This window comes from Saccostrea cucullata, unplaced genomic scaffold (genome assembly GCF_032062105.1).
Source record: "Saccostrea cucullata isolate Sc308-1 unplaced genomic scaffold, CSIRO_AGI_Scuc_v1 ctg440, whole genome shotgun sequence".
Taxonomy (NCBI): Eukaryota; Metazoa; Mollusca; class Bivalvia; order Ostreida; family Ostreidae; genus Saccostrea; species Saccostrea cuccullata.
In genome coordinates this window covers 64,892-84,617 of record NW_026928801.1, presented here as the reverse complement: position 1 = coordinate 84,617, position 19,726 = coordinate 64,892, and the positions used below count along the sequence as shown (strand labels likewise).

The 19,726-nt window shown below is 33.5% G+C and overlaps 2 protein-coding genes across 2 annotated transcripts in view; both read right to left on the bottom strand.

Moving 5' to 3' along the window:
• LOC134278748 (mucin-2-like) overlaps window positions 1–18,575 on the bottom strand; it is a 207,945-nt gene extending 189,370 nt beyond the window's left edge. Inside the window, exons 1-6 of the mRNA XM_062761037.1 lie at window positions 18,477–18,575; window positions 6,774–7,031; window positions 6,340–6,378; window positions 5,128–5,304; window positions 1,994–2,032; window positions 119–295 (exon numbers count right to left, since the gene is read on the bottom strand). Of these exons, the coding sequence (XP_062617021.1) occupies window positions 119–295; window positions 1,994–2,032; window positions 5,128–5,304; window positions 6,340–6,378; window positions 6,774–7,008 (667 nt within the window). The 5' untranslated portion in view covers window positions 7,009–7,031; window positions 18,477–18,575. The remainder of the gene's footprint in view (window positions 1–118; window positions 296–1,993; window positions 2,033–5,127; window positions 5,305–6,339; window positions 6,379–6,773; window positions 7,032–18,476) is intronic.
• On the bottom strand, window positions 14,683–16,322 carry LOC134278734 (uncharacterized). Its single transcript, XM_062761024.1, has 2 exons — window positions 16,175–16,322; window positions 14,683–15,517 (listed from the first exon to the last, which is right to left on the bottom strand). Exons 1-2 carry the CDS (start codon window positions 16,317–16,319, stop codon window positions 15,183–15,185), a joined length of 480 nt encoding a protein of 159 aa, XP_062617008.1. The 5' UTR covers window positions 16,320–16,322; the 3' UTR covers window positions 14,683–15,182.
• Window positions 18,576–19,726: the final 1,151 nt, after the last annotated feature.

The following is a 19,726-nucleotide window of genomic DNA, read 5'->3' as shown; positions in this document are numbered from 1 at the left end:
TTTTAGTGATAATACAGAGTAAAACAAACCATTAGAACTACAAAGGAAATTCTAAAACAAAAAAATAAATTATAGAAAGCTTTCCCAATACGTGTAAAATGAAATAAGTGAATATTACCTGCAGATGTTGCTGTATCTCTTGTTGATAAAGAATCCAGCCTAGTTGCAGTTTCTCCTTCCGTTTCTACAACGGGTATATCAGAAGCTGATGTCAACTGTATAGCTGAATTTGTTTCAAGGATTGTCGATTGTTCTCTTGAGACTAAAGATGTTGTCGTACCTTGCTGTTCCTTGTCTAAATAATGACAATCAGTTCAGGATTACTATACCCATTTTCACTTACAGAAACTGTTGAACGCTACTTTTATAATAATATTTTTTTCATAAAAAGAAAAGACAGAACTGCCAACGACAGAATTGTTCTCCCGTAGACCTACAAGTCAATTTTCAAAAAGTAAACATATTCGATTAATTTTTGATATTTTTTATATAGAATTTTATGGATTGTCATAAAAAATTACTTATTTGGGGAAAAAAAGGATAATTCAAACATTTTGGTAAAACTTGTGTTTTACACTATGAAAATCAACGGAAAACGGAAAATATTTTTAAAATGACACCCCCCCCCCCGTGTCACAAAAATTCCTTTTTACAGGTCATTTGGAATATTATTTCACAAACTCATACCAAAGCTTTTTGTGTGACACGGAGGGGGGGGGGGTCATATGTTTATTGACAAAAACGATAAAAATGCTTATATTCCACCAATTTCAAAGCGATTTACATCTGAAACATTATATTTTATTGATATATTTATGTTTTTTTTATCTGTCTAAATCGTAAGAAAAGATATAAAGAACACTTAATTTTTTCCAAGACTATTTCAAAATATGGTGATGCTTGAAACTCTGATTTTAGTGGAAAATATCGTCTACCCCCCTTTTTTCAAGAGCTGGAATTATGGATAATTTACTGTTTAGCGCTTGTATTAAGACAATTATTCAATTACCATTGAACTGTTCTTTGTATCAAGCAAAGCTTTTATGGCCAAATTGCTATTTATATTGAATTAAATGGTTCCAAAATGTAGGCGAGAATCGAGAGTTAGCGTGCGTATTTCTTCATATTTTAGTAATCACATCTTCTTGAATTCTTTATAATAATTAAATGTGAAAAACGTCATAAAATTAGACTTCAAAAGTATTTTTAAGGAAATCATTGTCTTTCGAAACAAAGGAAAACCAATAACTCTAAAGTTGAGAAAATGTGACTGTCACATGTCCTGTTCTGTTTGATTTTCCAATTCCAATTTTATTGCAGTTTGGAAAAATGCCTGGTATTTCTCGGGTTTATTAACATGTTTTCTTTAGCACGGTTTTTTTTTTCTTCTGCGAATCTTTTTTTTTATGCAAAAGAACTCATGATAATATTACATTATTTTTTTCAATACCCGAATATATAGTTTATTTGGTTATTTTAAAATAATCAAACAAATACTTAGAAAGTCGTGACGATCATGATAATTGACGATCATACATTTACACGTTGTATAACTTTCGTTATAATGATAATGTTGATGACGAATATGACTGATGATGATATAATTTCACACATATAATGTTGCTGTTAATGATTATGTTTGTTGACTTTTCATGGTCATGATGATAAATAATGATGATTTTAACTTTTTTTTATATATTTTGTAAGGATAATACAACGTGTATTATAAGCAATATAAGCATTTAAGCATTCTATAGTATTCGAATCATTAGTAATCATGAGTAATAAAAGTGTAGACCAAAGAATAAACAATCAGTGGTGTTTTTTAGAAACTATAGTTATGTGTAAAAAAAAAAAAGAAAAATGAAAACTTTTGAAAAAATCTTTTCCTAGAATTCGGAATAGTTTGTCGTTGATAAGTATGTATTGAAATAAGGTCTAAAAAAATTTAAAGCTTTAGGAATTTGAGGTAAAATTGATAGTTTTTTTTTACCATTGCGTCCAGAAGAAAATGATCTTGATATGGAAATGCCTGAAAATAAATATATAAAACATTAGCATGTCATCATATATGTGTATGTATGCTGAGTTAAAACATAAAAGTTCAATTAACATTTTAACCTTTGACGGAAGCTCTGCTTTCATAAAGATTTTTTTTAAGTTGCAAACCAGTCCTTATAAATAAGTTAAGCATAGGTTTATATTGTAATTAACAAGTCATACTTTTTGGAAACATAACAGTAAAAACTAGTGTGTCTCAGCTTGAAGTTGAGAAAACATAAAATATCATATTTTATCAATTACCAAAAGCTATTAAATGCTGATTTTTCTTATCTTTTAATATTTTGTTTTGTCTACAATGATGCGCAATTGAGCACATTGCTTTATAATTCACATTTGCACTAAATATTGATGCAGTTATAATTTCAGTGTCTTTTAGAAGAAAAACCTTTAGATACTTACACTTAGAGAGTTTATCATTGATAGATGTAAGCTCTCTCTCTAAGGTTTGCATTTTCTTTGCTTGGTTTTTTACAAGTTGAATTATTTAATTAAAAGATAATTGACAAGTTGAACAATTGGAACAATAAATGGATTCCTATTTGTCATTCGCCAAAATCTCTCCATTGTTATGTAATTTCAACTCTTTTAAATAAATAATGACAATTTTTCATTAACATTGTAAGGGATACATGTATGTGGTGGCAATTATTTCTTTTTTTCAATTTGGAGCTTGGTCACACATTTTCAGAATTAGTTTGATTGAGTTACATGACATGTAAGTATTGAAACTTTCAAGGCGTAAGAATAATAATTAAAACTTAGGTACTGTAACGTATTTACAATTAATCAAAGGAGATCGTACCTGGTCATTTCCAGGGTTTGGGTTGTTCAACATTAAATGATTGAAAATAATTGGTATATCTTTTTGGACTGCAGAAATATACAAATATGTCCTAACATGATCTAGGTAAACAATAATTACCAGTAAGTCTCAATAATAATCGGAGGCAATCTACAATTAAATGGTGAGTCAAAACCTTATGTACACTGAAATAATATGCCCAGTCGCCCTCGGACTTGAGCATTATACTGTAGGATATATCCCTAAGGACGGACAGTAGATGTGATAGCCCTTCAACCACTACACCCATTGTAAGATGCCTTATTCAGGACGGACAATGTGTACAGCGGCCTGGACGGACTAGAAAGCCAACCAACTATGGCAAGCCTCTATATTGGAGAACATCCTAGTGTGTGGTAGGCCTTAATTAGGTTGACCCTCCAAATTCACTCTCTAGCTGTCAAACAGGCGAGGAATATAACATGTATTATTCTTAGATTTTAGAACCTTTATTTTCATGTTTGATCTTCTAATTTTAAAAAAAATCATTTAAGTGAATACCTTTGATGACAGGTTGATGACAGATGATAGGACTTACATATTTGACATCTCTCCCTGTATTACATCGAAAGAGGAGAGCTGTTAAATTGGCTTCTTTTGGACATATTTAATTTTAATCTTATTTTTTAGATGTACTTAAATATGAAAAGCATTTGATGAAAAAATCATTTCAGTGCGTGCATTGCTAATTGCTTTTTCATTGAAACGCAATGTTTGCTATTTTACCTAATAACTCTCTTACAAATTTTGAATTAAGTATAGATACCACAAATATGTTTTCTTACCTTCGACATAGAAAAGTTACGCTGGTATTTTTCAAATATATCTTTCAAGTTAAAAATAAACACTATGTAAATGTATAAATATGAGGTACAAATATGCGAAGGTTGATCAAAAAAGTTAGTGGAATTCCAACATATTTTATTTATTTATTTGCAAAAGTGAAAAAAATAAAGATGAAAATATATATAAATTTCTTGAAAATTCCAAATAAAAAAATTTCCTTACAATTCTTCATGGTAACACTTTGACAGCTGCAATAAAAAAGGATATCAAAAATGCGTTGGAAAAATTTAATCGTTCATTTTAATTTTAATCCTAAATCTAAAAGCGAGGAACAATTGCTAAACCTATTATAAACCTTCGTGTGAGAAATTTTCAAATTTTACTGGATATTTATTTTGTAGTTTATTAATTGACGATTTGTCGTTAATCATGTCAATGTCAAAATTCAGTCATATTATAAACGTATATTACGCATAAACGCATATACTACTGATCTGATACAGACAGGCAAAGGGACTTGTTTTTCAGTGGGGTAAAAAATTAAGGAAAGTAAATCTCCCATGGAGTAGGTTAACTGTGAACTCCTTCTGAAATATGTTTTTCTTCACTGAAAAATAAAGCTTTAATGGCCAAGGACCATTGACATACTGTGTTTAACAATACAATTAAAATCTGAACATCAATGGAAAGCTTAAGATTGAATTCTAGAAATAACTTTAACAGAAGGAATGTAAGTACGAGAGGATACAAATTCTTTTTTGAGGAAAGAATGGGGAAAATACACAATTCTCTGGTATGTTTAAGTAGATATTTACAAGATGGTGACGTTACAAACCCAACTCGACGTTACCTCAAAATCTCCCTAGAATTTTTTTAAACTGTCCATATTAAGAATGCTCGTATGGCCTTTATTGTCATCAGAACATGAAGAAATTTTCCTTTATTGATATAATGTAGCTCATTTTTATACATATGTCAATTGATTGCTTTCAAACAATTAAGATAAAATTTTAAATAGAAATTCTGCGAACTTTTGGATCAACCCACGTACCATTTTTTTCAAAATGTCCTAAAACACTTTGCAGCAAAAAACTTTATTCAAAATTAAAAATGTTTAAAAGGCATACTAAAGTACAAAGTCACATTTTGCTCTTTTAACCAAAATGTGGCATGTCCGGACATTAAGCTGCATAACTAAAGAATACTTCACAAATGAGAGAGACACCTAATTAAGGACAAAGACATGTACCAGGATTTTGAAAGAAAAAAATATTATTTATTCTTAAACGAATTCGAAACCCCCTTCCTTTATTGATATTTTTAGTGATAATACAGAGTAAAACAAACCATTAGAACTACAAAGGAAATTCTAAAACAAAAAAATAAATTATAGAAAGCTTTCCCAATACGTGTAAAATGAAATAAGTGAATATTACCTGCAGATGTTGCTGTATCTCTTGTTGATAAAGAATCCTGCCTAGTTGCAGTTTCTCCTTCCGTTTCTACAACCGGTATATCAGAAGCTGATGTTAACTGTATAGTTGGATTTGTTTCAAGGGTTGTTGAATTTTCTCTTGAGATTAAAGATGTTGTCGTATCTTGCTGTTCCTCGTCTAAATAAAATGAATCGATTCAGGATTACTTAACCCGTTTTCACTTACAGAAACTGTTGAACTTTACTTTTTATGATAATATTTTTTAAAAAAAATGAGAATCTGGTTTGTAATCACATGTTTTTGAATTCTCAAGAATGATATTATGTGAAAAACTTCATAAAAAATAGACTTAAAAAGTTTTTTTTTAAGGAAATCATTGTCTTTTGAAAGAAATGAAAGCCAATAACTCTAAAATTAAGAGAACGTTACATGGCTTAATCTGTATTGCAATTTGGAAAATGCATGATATTTCTCAGGTTAATTAACAGTTTTCTTTAGCAAGATTTGTTTTTTTCTGCGAATCTACTTTTTTTCTTTTCTTTTTCGAATCTATAGTTCACAGGGTTATTTTAAAATTATCAACTAACTACTTAGAAAGTCGTGACGAACATGATTAATGACGAACATTCATTTACACATTGTATAAGCTTCTTTATAATGATAATGTTGATGATGATGAAAATGACTGATAATGATATAATTTTACACAAAAAATGACGATGTTAATAATTACATGTATGTTTATAGACATTTTATGGCAATTATGATGATAACGATGCTAAATAATGATGATTATAACCTTCGATATATTGTCCAAATAAAACAACGTGTATTATAAATAATATAAGCATTTAAGCGTGACAAAGATTGTCTATAGTATGTGAATCATTTATGAAGATATAAGATGATTTATTTCTCTCATAAACTTATTGACAGGGTAAAAATATTGAATAAGAAATATTCAAATTTTGTAAAAAAAAAAAAAAAAAAAAGGAAGGAGTCATGGTGTAGACCAAAGAATAAACAATCAGTGGTGTATTTTAGAAACTATAGTTATCGGTTTAAAATTTAAAAAAAAATGAAAAAAAACCTGATAAAATCAAATCCCTTCGTAGTATTCAGGATAGTTTTTTGTTGATAAATATGTAGTGAAATAAGGTCTAAAAATTAAAGCTTCAGTAATTTGATGTAAAACTGATAGTTTTTTTTTACCATGGCGTCCAGAAGGAAATGATCTTGATATGGAAAGGCCTGAAACAAAATATATTAAACATAAGCATGTCATCTTATACATGTATGTCTACTGAATCAAAACATTTCAGTTCATGTTACATTCTTACCTTTGACGAAAACTGATTTTATAAAGACATTAAAAAAGTCTTTATAACTTTATAAATAAATTAAGTATAAGCCTTTATTGCATGTTACAAGTCAAACTTTTTGCAGACATAAGCGTAGACACAAATGTGTTACAGCTTTGAGTGGAGAAAAAAAAAAATAAAAATCAAGCAGTTATTTTAAAACAAATCCTTTTTTGTCTACAGTGATGCTCGATTGCCACTCATTGCTTTATCATTCACATTTACAATATTGACGAAGTTATAATTACATAGTTTTGTTTAGAAGAAAAATCTTTAGATACTTACACTTGGAGAGTTGATCATTGATAGATGTAAGCTCTCTCTCTAAGGTTTGCATTTTCTTTGCTTGGTTTTTGACAAGTTGAAGTATTTCCTTTAGTAGAACGGTTTCCTTTTGTCTTGAAAAAGTGTCCGTTACCAAATGACTTTGACCATAATTTAAATTTGTCATAAATACTGTAATTAGGAAGCTCCAGAACAAAAGTTTGAAAATCATACACGTCGCCATCATGGTTTTCATAGACGTTCAGTTTACGGATTCATCTACAGTTAAAAAAGGTATCTTTAGATTTATTTTTAGAAGGTTTAGATATGTGTATTTACCTCAAATTAAAAGATAATTGACAATCTGGACATCGTTATTCGAATTCCAACTGGACATTCGCGAAAATCTCTTAATTATTATTAAATTTCAAAGTTTTTGAAATAAGTGATGACAGTTTTTCTTTTAATTTTAAAGGATACATGTATATAATGGGCATCATTTTTTTCAGTTTTTAGCTTGCTCATACATTTTCGGAGTTTATTTGATCGAGTTACATAACATGTAAACATTGAAACATTAAAGGAGTCAGAATAACTGTTAAAACTAAAGTACATTGTTAAAATTAATCCATTTTATAGGTAAAATAAATGAATATATTTTATTATAACACTATCTAGATCCGAAGGGTTGTATCACGTTGAGTTGAAAGGTGCGGATCATCTGCTCGTACGTGGCGCCTGTCAACGAGTCGTAAAACGGCTCTTTGGATCATTAATTACTGTTATAATTGTATTTATAAATGACCTTAGCTACATATAGATTTTTTTTAAATCTTAAATACTATTCCCTTTCTCCATAGGTTTCATTGTAGAAATATTATCCAAAAAAAAAAAAAAAAAAAAAGCATAATAACAAGAGACTTTTAAATGCGCAAGAAAAATAATGACATGTTTCTGTGTACTTCGCAATTAGTTTTAGAAAGGGGTGATATGGATTTAGAAAACACATTCTCGTGATCCGGAAATTCGGATAACATGATTGCATAAAATCAACAGTAAAATTAAGTGAAACACATGAGATACATAATACAAGGTTAGAACATGCATTAACAAAAGTGCAACTGTCAACATTGTGCAATCTTTGTCAGTCTCGGCCGAGATTCGAACTCAAGACTTTCTGATCAGCCAGGGAGCGCTCTACTGACTAAAGTAGAGAGACGGTGTCGTTTGTCAGAATATTATCTTCTAAGACTTCATGTATCAACTTTATAGTCCCTTAATTACTCATTAAACTTATTTTTTTTAATCTTATCGATGTGCTAACCACATCAGCTCGTTACGTAGTCATTGTAACAATGCACATAGAACTTTTTTTTTCAATGTGCGTTAAATTTTTGACAAAATAAACACACTTAAAAAAAGGAAGTTGATTTTCAAAGTGCGTAATTAAGGATCATACTAACTAACTACTTTGGATAAAAAATACTTGGTCAATATTCCTGCAAATCTAAGGTATGAAAACTAATTCTAATGCAATTGTTTTTTAAAACATGTTTTGATTGGCTAATGCACTGTCGTTCGAAGCAGTAAAACGAGCATTCAGAGCGAAAGCTTTTTCGATATGACATCATAATAGAGCGACGCAAAACACAATGCTCCATAACGTATTTCATATAACAGAATTCAACAAAATAAAACGTAAACAATAAAAATGCATGAATTGCATTCGAATGGGAAGAACTTATCTTTTAATTTGGTATTTGTGACCGTTAATGCAAATTTAAGGGTCGCAAACTGAGTTTTACCGACGACGCGTAAGCGTTTGCGACCGTTAAATCAGCAATATTTACTTTTGCCAATGTCTTTCCTTATATGACAATACTAAAAAAATGACATTCAATTTTCGATGACATGCAGTCGGTCACATGATCAGACTTTCTTGCGTATGGAAAGCAAACTGCACGTGCAATTTGGAAAGTTCCGACTGTGACGTCACATAACGTCGTAGTAACGTTACGTTGCATTTCAAAATCTAAGTCTAAATAATGCCTATATTTGTTTGTAAAATGAATGAAAACGTAAAATATGAATATAAGAAATCTACTATAACGCCCTTCGGGCGTTACCCCAATGCAACTCTAAAAATGATATCTTATTTCTTAATTAACGGTGGAAAATACCAATTTAGAAGATAGTTATTCATTAGTTTTTGGTATGATATCTAATTATTGGAAGCTAGTTGGGTAACTTTTTTGGTGATGGCCTCAAATTAAAATCTGATATAGTGTCGTTTTAAAGGTTTTTATGTTGACCCGGACACAATTTTTTTTTAGAAAGAGAAATGTGTCTCTTAATTAAGAAATAATTGAATATTGATATAACACATAGCTTCGAATGTAATAGAAGAATATCTGCCCTCAGGTGATAGAAAAGTTCTGGAGTATTTTATCATCCAATGCCAAAGGAAGAGGAGAACCCTGGAATATCATGTCACCTGATGCTGAAGATTCGTGACGTTAGGAATTACGCTGCGTTGCTAGGTTTGCTTCAATCGCATCATCTCGGGTCTCTCCGTCAGAGTTCGGAAAAACAATCTCCAATGTATTAACATCACCGGATGTTAAAAATTTATTCGTTTTCTGTTTATTCAAATATAGGATATACGGAATTAGAAGTCTCTTCTATGGTATGTTTTAGGTAATGTCATTACTTTGAATAAAGCTAAACTCCATATCCCACAGATTTCAAAGATCGTGAAAAAGGGGGGGTTATCATTGTAGCTACCATGTACATTCGAGGTTTTTTTTCCGCTAGTCGGAAAGGCCCGAGAAGTTGCGATTGGGTTGCTTAGCAGCTTACGTCATTAAATCTCGAACCCGAGCAAAAATGTATACCAGGAAGGCATATGATGATGATCGGGATGGTGTTATAACTACTTTTGGACTGTGATATAACTGTTTTTGGTGTGATTCAACATTATTTAGAGTTTGTTGTGAAACAATACATTTGTGACAGTATAGAAAAACCTCTTCAAAAATGTCATGTAAATCACTTGAAGTATGTTTCTTAAGGAAAATGAAAAGCAATACTAATTTATATTAAAAATAATTGTCAGGCACAATATAAATTTTTTTTGTATCATTCTCCTTAAATATCATACATGAGTCTGTTTACAGGAAAATTTCCTTAGAACGAAACCTTTGAAATATATGTTACAATAAAGGTCATAAATTCTGTCCCTCACTTTGCAGGAGGGGGAGCTATCGTCTCAGCACTTATTGTCACCAATGTCAAAATGTTCTAATTTAATTGACGTATGATAATATGTTCATTGTAGTAACATTATTGCTAGCAGTTGCTAGTGTCACGGGTCTCCCAATCTCAGGGAATAATAATAATTCAACACAGTTCCTCAATTAAGGTTCATATATTTATTAGCTGACAATTACGATGATGAAGTATAAACGAACAAACGAATGAAGGTGACCTGCAATGAAAATGACACACTCGTACAAATTCACACACACTAATATATTTAATTTCAATAGTTTAAAATCAGTATAAATAATTAATTATTCTTACCAGTCACATCATTTAAGGCACTAAGATTCCGTAAGGAATTTCTTAGAAAAACTGCTCATGTGGATTTCTCGCAGGAGAACATCCAAACTATCGTCAATATATCGTCAAGATTAAAAAGGAATAGTCCGTGCATAAGTATATATACCAGGACTCACACATGCGTACATAACTACCACACCCCATACATACTGGTTTTACAACTCACACCTAGGATAAAAATAAACCACAAGACAATCACGTGACAACCAAACACTCACGTGACACGGAACACCGGACAAACCAGAATACAATACAAACACGATGACAATGAATGACCAGGTATGAATGAATGAATGAAGGAATTTACTACAGCTATCTACTATACTGACTTACTATACCAGCTGTACTAAATAATTATACTAAATAAAATAAAAACAAGTAATTGTCACCCTGTGACATTCTCCCCCTCTTTAATAAAATGTCTCCTGACATTTCTTAAAGAGAATACTCTACTACTAAACTTATCTACACTAACTTAAGTCTTATCAACACTAAGTAACTATCAAATAATAAGACTTAATAACTAATCATAAAATTATGAACTACCATATACTCCACACCTAATTAACTAAGTCACTGTAAGTGAAATCTTAAGTTAAATCATAGTAGTTCTATCCAAGATGAAAATAAAAACATAACATAAAAACAACATATTAAATCTATATACACACATCCTGATTACCTGTGACGTTCTCCCCATTTATACATACCACACTTGTGTCTCTATGGGAGACACCCAGGAACCATACCTATCTGGTACTTTCTTGGTTCTGGCAGACCTGCGGGGCTCTGCTACTACATTAGCTGGAATAGATGGTTCCATGTGGGTTAACTTTATACTTTCGCTTGTTGAAGTCTCCCTAGTTGATGGCTCTGTGCGGTTCAGTGTTGTATTTTCTCTAGTCGATGCTTCTCTATTTGATAGTGACTTGGATGACCTTGACCTATCTGAAACACTAGATATATACTGTTTAGGTTTGACTCTTTTATGCCTTACCAAAACTTCCTCATCCTCAGATTCGGACTCTGTCTCTGATTCTGCAACTTCCTGGTCTGGTACTGCGTTCGGGACCCTGTTATCTGAATGTTGATCTAAATTCGAAGATTTTGTAATGCACATAAAAGGTAATAAAAGATTCCTATGTAATGTTCTAATTTTTCCTGATATCTCATTTTTGACTCTATAGACTGGGATGTTTGAAACAGGCTGTTCTATTACCATGTAGGGATCTCTTTCCCACTGATCAGCTAATTTTGATCTACCAGAAAATACTAATGTTCTTACCAAAACCCTATCTCCAACTTCTAATTTTTCAAAACGGACCTGCCTGTCATAACCTTGTTTATACCTTACATTGTTTCTACCAATGTTACCTCTGGCCATCTTGTATGCATAGTTTAGTCTTTTCTTCAGCTTCTGTGCATAATTCTCCCTACTTCTGGTCTTTTGTGGTGTTTCTTCCAATCCAAGATATGCATCGATCGCTAATCTAGGGTTCCACCCAAACATCAGGTAATGCGGCGAAAATCCCGTCGTTTCGTGCTTTGTTGAGTTGTAGGCGTTGACTAAAGGTAAAACGTAAGTTTTCCAATCGTGCTTCTGTTCACTGTCTAACGTCCCTAACATCTTCAGCAATGTCTGGTTGAACCTTTCAACTTGCCCATTTCCCATAGGGTGGTATGGAGTTGTTCTGCTCTTCTTTACTCCAGCAATCTTACAGAGTTCCTTGATAACTGAACTTTCAAAGTTCCTACCCTGGTCCGAATGTATACGCTCAGGGAAACTGTAATGGCAGATGAAATGTTCATAAAGTACCTTAGCCGTAGTAGATGCTAATTGGTTCCTGGTCGGAACAGCCACTGCATACCTCGTAAAGTGGTCAGTAATGACTAGTATATTCTCATACCCACCTTTAGACTTCTCAAGAGTCAGAAAGTCCATACAAACCAGTTCCATAGGTCTTGATGTAAAAATGGAAACCAATCCTGTCCTTGGTACTTCTCTCGTCTTAAACCTCACACACCTGTCACAGTTCTCTACCTTTTCCACTACATCTGTATACATGTTTGGCCAGTAGAATCTCTGCAGTACCAACCAGTACGTTCGGTCTCGTCCTTGGTGACCCATATCCTCATGAAGTCCTATGAGTACACTGTCTTTATACTTACTTGGTAAAACTAACTGACGTATCTCCTCTCCAGCAACAGTAGTTTTTCTAAACAAGATTCCTCTTTCAATCACCAGTTGCTTCCATTCCCTTAAGAGTAACTTGACTGAATTTGATTCCTCTTGTAGGTCTTTTCCAGTTGGTTTGATTCCTCTTTGAAGTAGATCCTTGACCCTACTTATAACAGAATCGTTACCTTGTTCCAGTTCCCAATTCACAGTGCTTAGTTTCTGTGATGTCTCAGCTCTCTCAGCATTGTCAGGCTCTAGTGACTTACCAATAACACAACTCTCTGCTAGGGGATTTACCTTTACCAATGCTGCCTGAGAAATAGCTTTAACCACATCTGAAAACAGTTCTTGTTTAGGGGGATTTCTTGATAACCCATCAGCGTCTCTGTTGAGCTTACCTGATCTGTACGTTATCTTAAAATCATATGCTGATAATGATGCCAACCAGCGATGTGATGTTGCGTCAAGTTTGGCTGTTGTGGTGACATACGTAAGAGGATTATTGTCTGTCCTTACATCAAAATGATTGCCATACAAATAATCATGATATTTATCTACAACAGCCCATTTCAAACACAGAAATTCAAGCTTATGTGCTGGATAATGTTTCTCAGATTGCCGTAAACCCCTACTTGCATATGCAATAACACGCTCCTTACCATCCTGCTCTTGATACAGAACTGCCCCTAAACCATTAACACTTGCATCTATGTTCAAAATAAATGGCTTAGAGAAATTGGCAAAAGCAAGAATAGGAGGATTTGTAAGCTTCTGAATAATGAGTTCAAAAGATTGTTGTTCAGACTCACCCCATTTCCACTCAGCTTTCTTTCTCTTTCTGTTTTTCTTTGCCGCTTTGTTGTTAGGTTGTCCAATCAGCAGATCATTCAAGGGCTTTACAATCCTTGCATAGTCTTTAATGAATCTGCGATAATACCCTGTAAACCCTAAGAAAGATCTTAATGACTTCACATTACATGGAACAGGCCAATTTTCTAAAGCTGATGTTTTCTCTGGATCAGTCATAATCCCTTTCTCAGAAACAACATGACCCAAATAGCGAACTTGACTTTTGAAGAATTCACATTTCTTTGGATTCAATTTCAACTTGTAGTCATGTAATCTCTGAAAAACTGATTCCAACCTCACCAGATGTTCCTGAAATGTACTCGAGAAAATTAGAATATCATCGAGAAAAAGTAAACATTCTTTTAGGTTCATATCACCCATACACATTTCCATTAGTCTTTGGAATGTCGCAGGAGCGTTGGTGAGACCAAACGGCATCCTGTTACATTCAAAGAACCCTAATGGACCTACCGTAAAGGCCGTCTTTTTCTTGTCTTCCTCACGAATCTCGACCTGCCAGTAGCCTGATTTTAAATCTAATTTACTGAAATACCTTGATCCGTCTAATCTATCTAAAGTGTCCTCAATTCTGGGTAGAGTATACGCATCCTTGATAGTCCTGTTGTTAAGCTTCCTCAGGTCTATACAAAATCTCAAGGATCCATCTGACTTTCTACAGAGAACCACGTTAGAACAGTAAGGACTACTCGACTTCCTGATGGCCCCTGCCTCCAACATCTCTTTCAACGTCTGCCTAACTTCTTCAATCATACCAGGGGGAATGCGTCTGTATGGGTCTTTGAAAGGTATTTCTGTGGTTAGGTTTATCTCATGTTTGACCACATCTGTCCTCCCTAGGTCTGTAGGAGATGTAGAGAATAAGTGTTGCCATTTTCCAATAGTATGCAAAGCTTCTCTTACCTCCCCCTTAGAGAGTTTGTCAGTGTTGACCTTCACCCCTAAATCTGCTAATGATCTGGTAGTGGAATCCTTCTTCTTGACTGGTTTGGTCTCTGCATGCTGTGGATTCCAGGTGTCTACTACTCTTACCTGACTCACACTACAGATGTTAGTCTTAGGTGGTATCTTAACAGCACTAGCCGAGATATTACATACCTTAACTGTGACCCTTTTATTTTTGCTTGTACTATTGGACGCTACCAGTCGAGGGCATACTACCACTCCGGCCTGACTGTTCTCCAGCTGTTCTGTTATTAAAGTCTTCACTGTCCCTTCCATGTTTCTTACCATTCCTCTAATGTATTTCACTTCCTTGGGAGCTAAATGTATAGGATATTTATTAGTTGTCTTAACAGGTACACAGCAATTAACACACATAGTGTTAATAGCCGTTTGCCATGCTTCTTCACACTCACCTGTAAAATCTACACAAAGTCTAATAACATTTGTCCCAATAATAACCGGAACTCTACTATTGAAGCTTGAATCCCGAGTTATCAATGCTGGAATAAATAATGGTTCTTGCATGAATGGAACTTCAATTTCTGCTTCTACATATCCCAAATAGGGCAAACTGTCCCCATTTGCACCATAAACATCTAATTTAAATTCAGATATTTCATGTAGACTTGGTTTGTTCTCCAGAGAATTATAAAATGACTCTGAAATGGTTGTAACCATCGAACCACTATCTATCAGACTTGAAACCTCTTTCCCACAAATTTTGACATATGCTTCATTTGTTGGACCTATCATCCTATCCTGTAACTCTTTAGGGCATAAATCAGTACTCTCTTCCGTTCGCCCCACAACAGAAGAGATTACTCTTTTGGGTAACCTTGATTTGATTGATCTGTGTACTTACCCCTGTTAGACCAACCTCTACCTCTACTTTGTCCTCTGTAAAATCCTCTTTGTGAGGACCTTCCTCTCCCCACAAACTGAAAATTGTTTACATTACCTTGTTTCTTTTCCAAGTTTTCCAGTCTCCTCTCGATACCTTTAATTGCTTTGAGAAGTTCTTGATTTGTTGTATCTCTGCTAGCTTCTGTTGATCTGCTGTGGAGAGCTGCAGACTTGGCATCTTTGTTCACAGTCTCCATGTTGATCTCTTCTTGCTCTACTTTCCTGATTTCTCTGAGCAAAACCTGAAATTCTGTTATATTTGCATAGATATATCTAGTAGAATTTCTTAATGACTTACTTCTCAATCCAGTCCAAAATTTACTACATAGCATTGTATCTTTTGCAATGTCATCTATGTGACCCTGTTTGATTGCCTTACATAGTGTAGATTCTAACCTAGAACCATAAGCCACAATACTCTCATTCTCTTTCTGACAGTCATTATAGAACTGTTGCATTAAAGTTTCACTACTACTTACCATTCCATAAAACCCTTCTAATTTCTCCAAAATTTGACTTGCTGTAGCTGATTCACCGAGTGAAATCAGCATTGACCTTGCAGTTCCCTTGAGGGAATTTCTAATTGTCTGAAGTAATACAGCATCAGGCAACACCTGTGAATTTCTAAGGCACCTTACCTCGAAACTCCAGACTTCATAGGTCACTTCCCCTTTTTGAAGTTCCTCACTGCCACTAAATGTCGGAAGCTTTGGAGTCGTATTGAAATTACTCTGCAAAGTTGACATATTGAATGAGGGATTTAATGCAGGTTGAAATTTACCTGGTATTGGAGAACTTGGAAATGGAAAACCTTTTCCTGGACCTGTCAGAGGTGTACTGGCCTTCATAGCCATTAAATACTCATACTCTTCCTTTGTGATGACTTTATATTTTGGGTCAATCTTACCTACATCATGTATGAGCTTTTCTTGATCTTTTTCGCCCTTTTCAATCTCTTCTTCCCAGGACTCATGATCTGATGCTTTCTCTCCACCTGTAGCCATTGTTATAATAAACACTGTTGTGACTAGAAAAGTAAAGCAGATCTTCATAGATTATACAATCAAGTTCAATGTAATAAACCCTGTAAAAAAAATAATCTACAAAGTTATATCTCAAACTAATGATCAATACCACTACATTTTTCTAACAGTGTCACTTACACTTCAAGTATCAGTATAACTTCCCACGAATCCTGTAATTCTCTAGATAAAGATCGAGCCTAAATTCTCTAAATCTTGCTCTAAATAACTACACTAATAAATCTTAAATCTACATCTATAATAATGATGGGGTATGAAATAATGAGTTTGATGAATCCTGAAACACAAAGATGATCAACACAAAGATGACACTCAACACAACCTCCAGAACACAAAACTTGTCAAACCTGAAACTTGTAAATTTAAACCAAATTGATTATTCTGAAACAAAATAGATTAAGATTCTGTCTCACAAATATTTCTCTCTGCTTTTTCACAAAAATTTAATACCAAGTGCAAATAAAATGTTAGTAAAGAAGATAAGTCTCTGTACTATGTCTTACTATAAATCCCACTGATATACCTACTTTCCTTTACTTTTTTCAATTATTTAGGAGTTTTAAATTTTTGAGGCTGTTTAACACACTCTCGATCTCGCTATGCTGACTCACATGAATGAATTATACAATCAAATGACAAATGAAACAAATATTACATACAAAACAACAATAATCTACAAAGTGAAAGTAGAAATGTTTAAAAATAGAACATCTGACACACAGAGTCAACAGCAGTCAAAATAGAAAAGTCCACCACGATTTCCAGATAGTCCAAGAATAGGCCGCGTCTATCCGTTTATAGGAATCGTTCAGCACACACAGTTCTTGGCACGAATGTTAATTAAATGGATAATCCACCAAAACATCTCTCGTCTCGGGCACATGAGGTATCCATGAATGGTTGTGACGTCACACTGCTTACTCGAAGCGCTCGGTGTAAAAGTAGTCCCTGTGTAGCTCGTAACTGCCGACACGGGTGTTCAGTGTTTCCAGCGCTGAATTTCTCAGGATTGAATGGATATCACATAGAGCTCTGTTTCATATATGCACACTGAAGATAAATTTTCACAAATTTTCATAACACAAAAGCACTTCACTTGTTCTCTGAAAACCGCTTACTTGTAGTTCGTATAAAATCTTGTAGAAATGGCCTGGTCACCTTTAACAGTTCAAAGACGTTCTTCTTAGGATTCAGCCTGGTTCCTAAGTTAAACCAGCGTTGGGCGCCATTGTCACGGGTCTCCCAATCTCAGGGAATAATAATAATTCAACACAGTTCCTCAATTAAGGTTCATATATTTATTAGCTGACAATTACGATGATGAAGTATAAACGAACAAACGAATGAAGGTGACCTGCAATGAAAATGACACACTCGTACAAATTCACACACACTAATATATTTAATTTCAATAGTTTAAAATCAGTATAAATAATTAATTATTCTTACCAGTCACATCATTTAAGGCACTAAGATTCCGTAAGGAATTTCTTAGAAAAACTGCTCATGTGGATTTCTCGCAGGAGAACATCCAAACTATCGTCAATATATCGTCAAGATTAAAAAGGAATAGTCCGTGCATAAGTATATATACCAGGACTCACACATGCGTACATAACTACCACACCCCATACATACTGGTTTTACAACTCACACCTAGGATAAAAATAAACCACAAGACAATCACGTGACAACCAAACACTCACGTGACACGGAACACCGGACAAACCAGAATACAATACAAACACGATGACAATGAATGACCAGGTATGAATGAATGAATGAAGGAATTTACTACAGCTATCTACTATACTGACTTACTATACCAGCTGTACTAAATAATTATACTAAATAAAATAAAAACAAGTAATTGTCACCCTGTGACACTAGCAAATGTACAGTTAGGGGCATCTTTTTAAAATGACCAGTTAGTAAGCTGCTGTACTTTTAGATGAATGTATTGACGAGAAATACAAAATGTAGGAAAAAAATTTTGAATTACACTTGAACTGATATATTGAAAAAAGAAGACTCTGATTTTATAATATAGTTCCAGGGAATTAATACAAAGGCATTTCTGTGATACTTTCTTTCGTGAATATTTCTTTTAATCTAATAAATATATTCAAGTACATGTAGTACAGTTGAAGTAGAAATTTAATTTACCTGCAAGTGACTCTGTTAATCTTCAGCTAGATAATGATAAAAAGTGTGTCATGACATCGCTAGTAAATATTTTATACTTGACCTTTGCTGGCAACATCTGTACACCCAAGTACACACTTCCTATCCAAAACTATCGCTGTCTGACACGATAACATTTTTTTTATACTTTTAAGAGGCAATTAAAGTATTTACATCAGAAATAGGTTTTCACAGTTACATGTATACAGTGCAAAAAGGATTAAATTTAAGCTGTTTGAAATGAAGTGCCTCAAATGACATTTATGCAGTATGTATGTTATAACAATGAATAATTGGTTTATAAAAGGGAACACTATTGACATATGTTTTGTCTTATAAAGTGAACATTTGAACATGAATTCCTCATGACCATTGCTAATTTTGCTTAACCAAATGCATAACAATTTAATTTCTGTAGTTGTTCAGAACTCCACATTATGGACAATGTGATAAAAATCCAAGGTTGAAAAAAAACCTGAATGTTAAAGGTCTTTAACTCGGTAAAATTTCCAGATCTTTAAGTCACCATTCTTTATGTATGCTCTTGTGACACATGTTGCATTCTCAAATGGTTTTCCTCAGCATCACTAAGTTGCATATTTACCAATAAGTAACGGACAACGGACAAAAAGGTGATGCCTCGGGAAAACCACTTAATTGCGAGCGCAGCGAGTGTCGCTAAGCCACGCTCGTAACTGCAAGCTCTTACGACAATGCCTTGGTGAAAAGAAAATTCGAACTACTGCACATTCATTCAATAGAATTTTTTGACGCAGTAATTTGACCCACAATGCATCGCTTAGTACACAAATGCTAAAGCCACGTTCTCTCGAGAATACACAAAAGTTAAAAAAATAAATTTGCCTAGATTTAATGGATTTATCTGTTTATTGCAGAAAAATAGTCATAAACTGATTGAAATCGGTCCTATTTAGGCTTCAGTTTGGTGAAGCAACAATGCAAACGACGTATTGTGACGTCTTGTGACGTCAGAGTCACACCGAATGTCACGTGCGGTTTGATGAGTCAGATCTAAATGAAAACTGGTTAAGTATCTGCGCTTACCCTAACGGTCGCATTTTTATCTAGCTTTAAAAAGTTTAATTGTATTAATTTTTAGTGAAACAAATTTTGTAACATGACTTAACTTTTTTAAAAAGAGTCAATGTACATTGTTCAACAAAATAGATCTTTTCATCTATCAATCATAAGATACTGATAAATAATTGACT

What these genes read in the sequence shown, in the direction of transcription:
- LOC134278734 (XM_062761024.1), bottom strand. Translation starts at nt 16,319, where the DNA reads ATGAAGATCTGCTTTACTTTTCTAGTCACAACAGTGTTTATTATAACA. An exon ending in AAAGCTCATACATGATGTAG is followed by an intron (nt 15,518 to 16,174) that starts GTAAGATTGACC and finishes CAAATATAACAG; the next exon opens with AATTTCAGGTTTTGCTCAGA.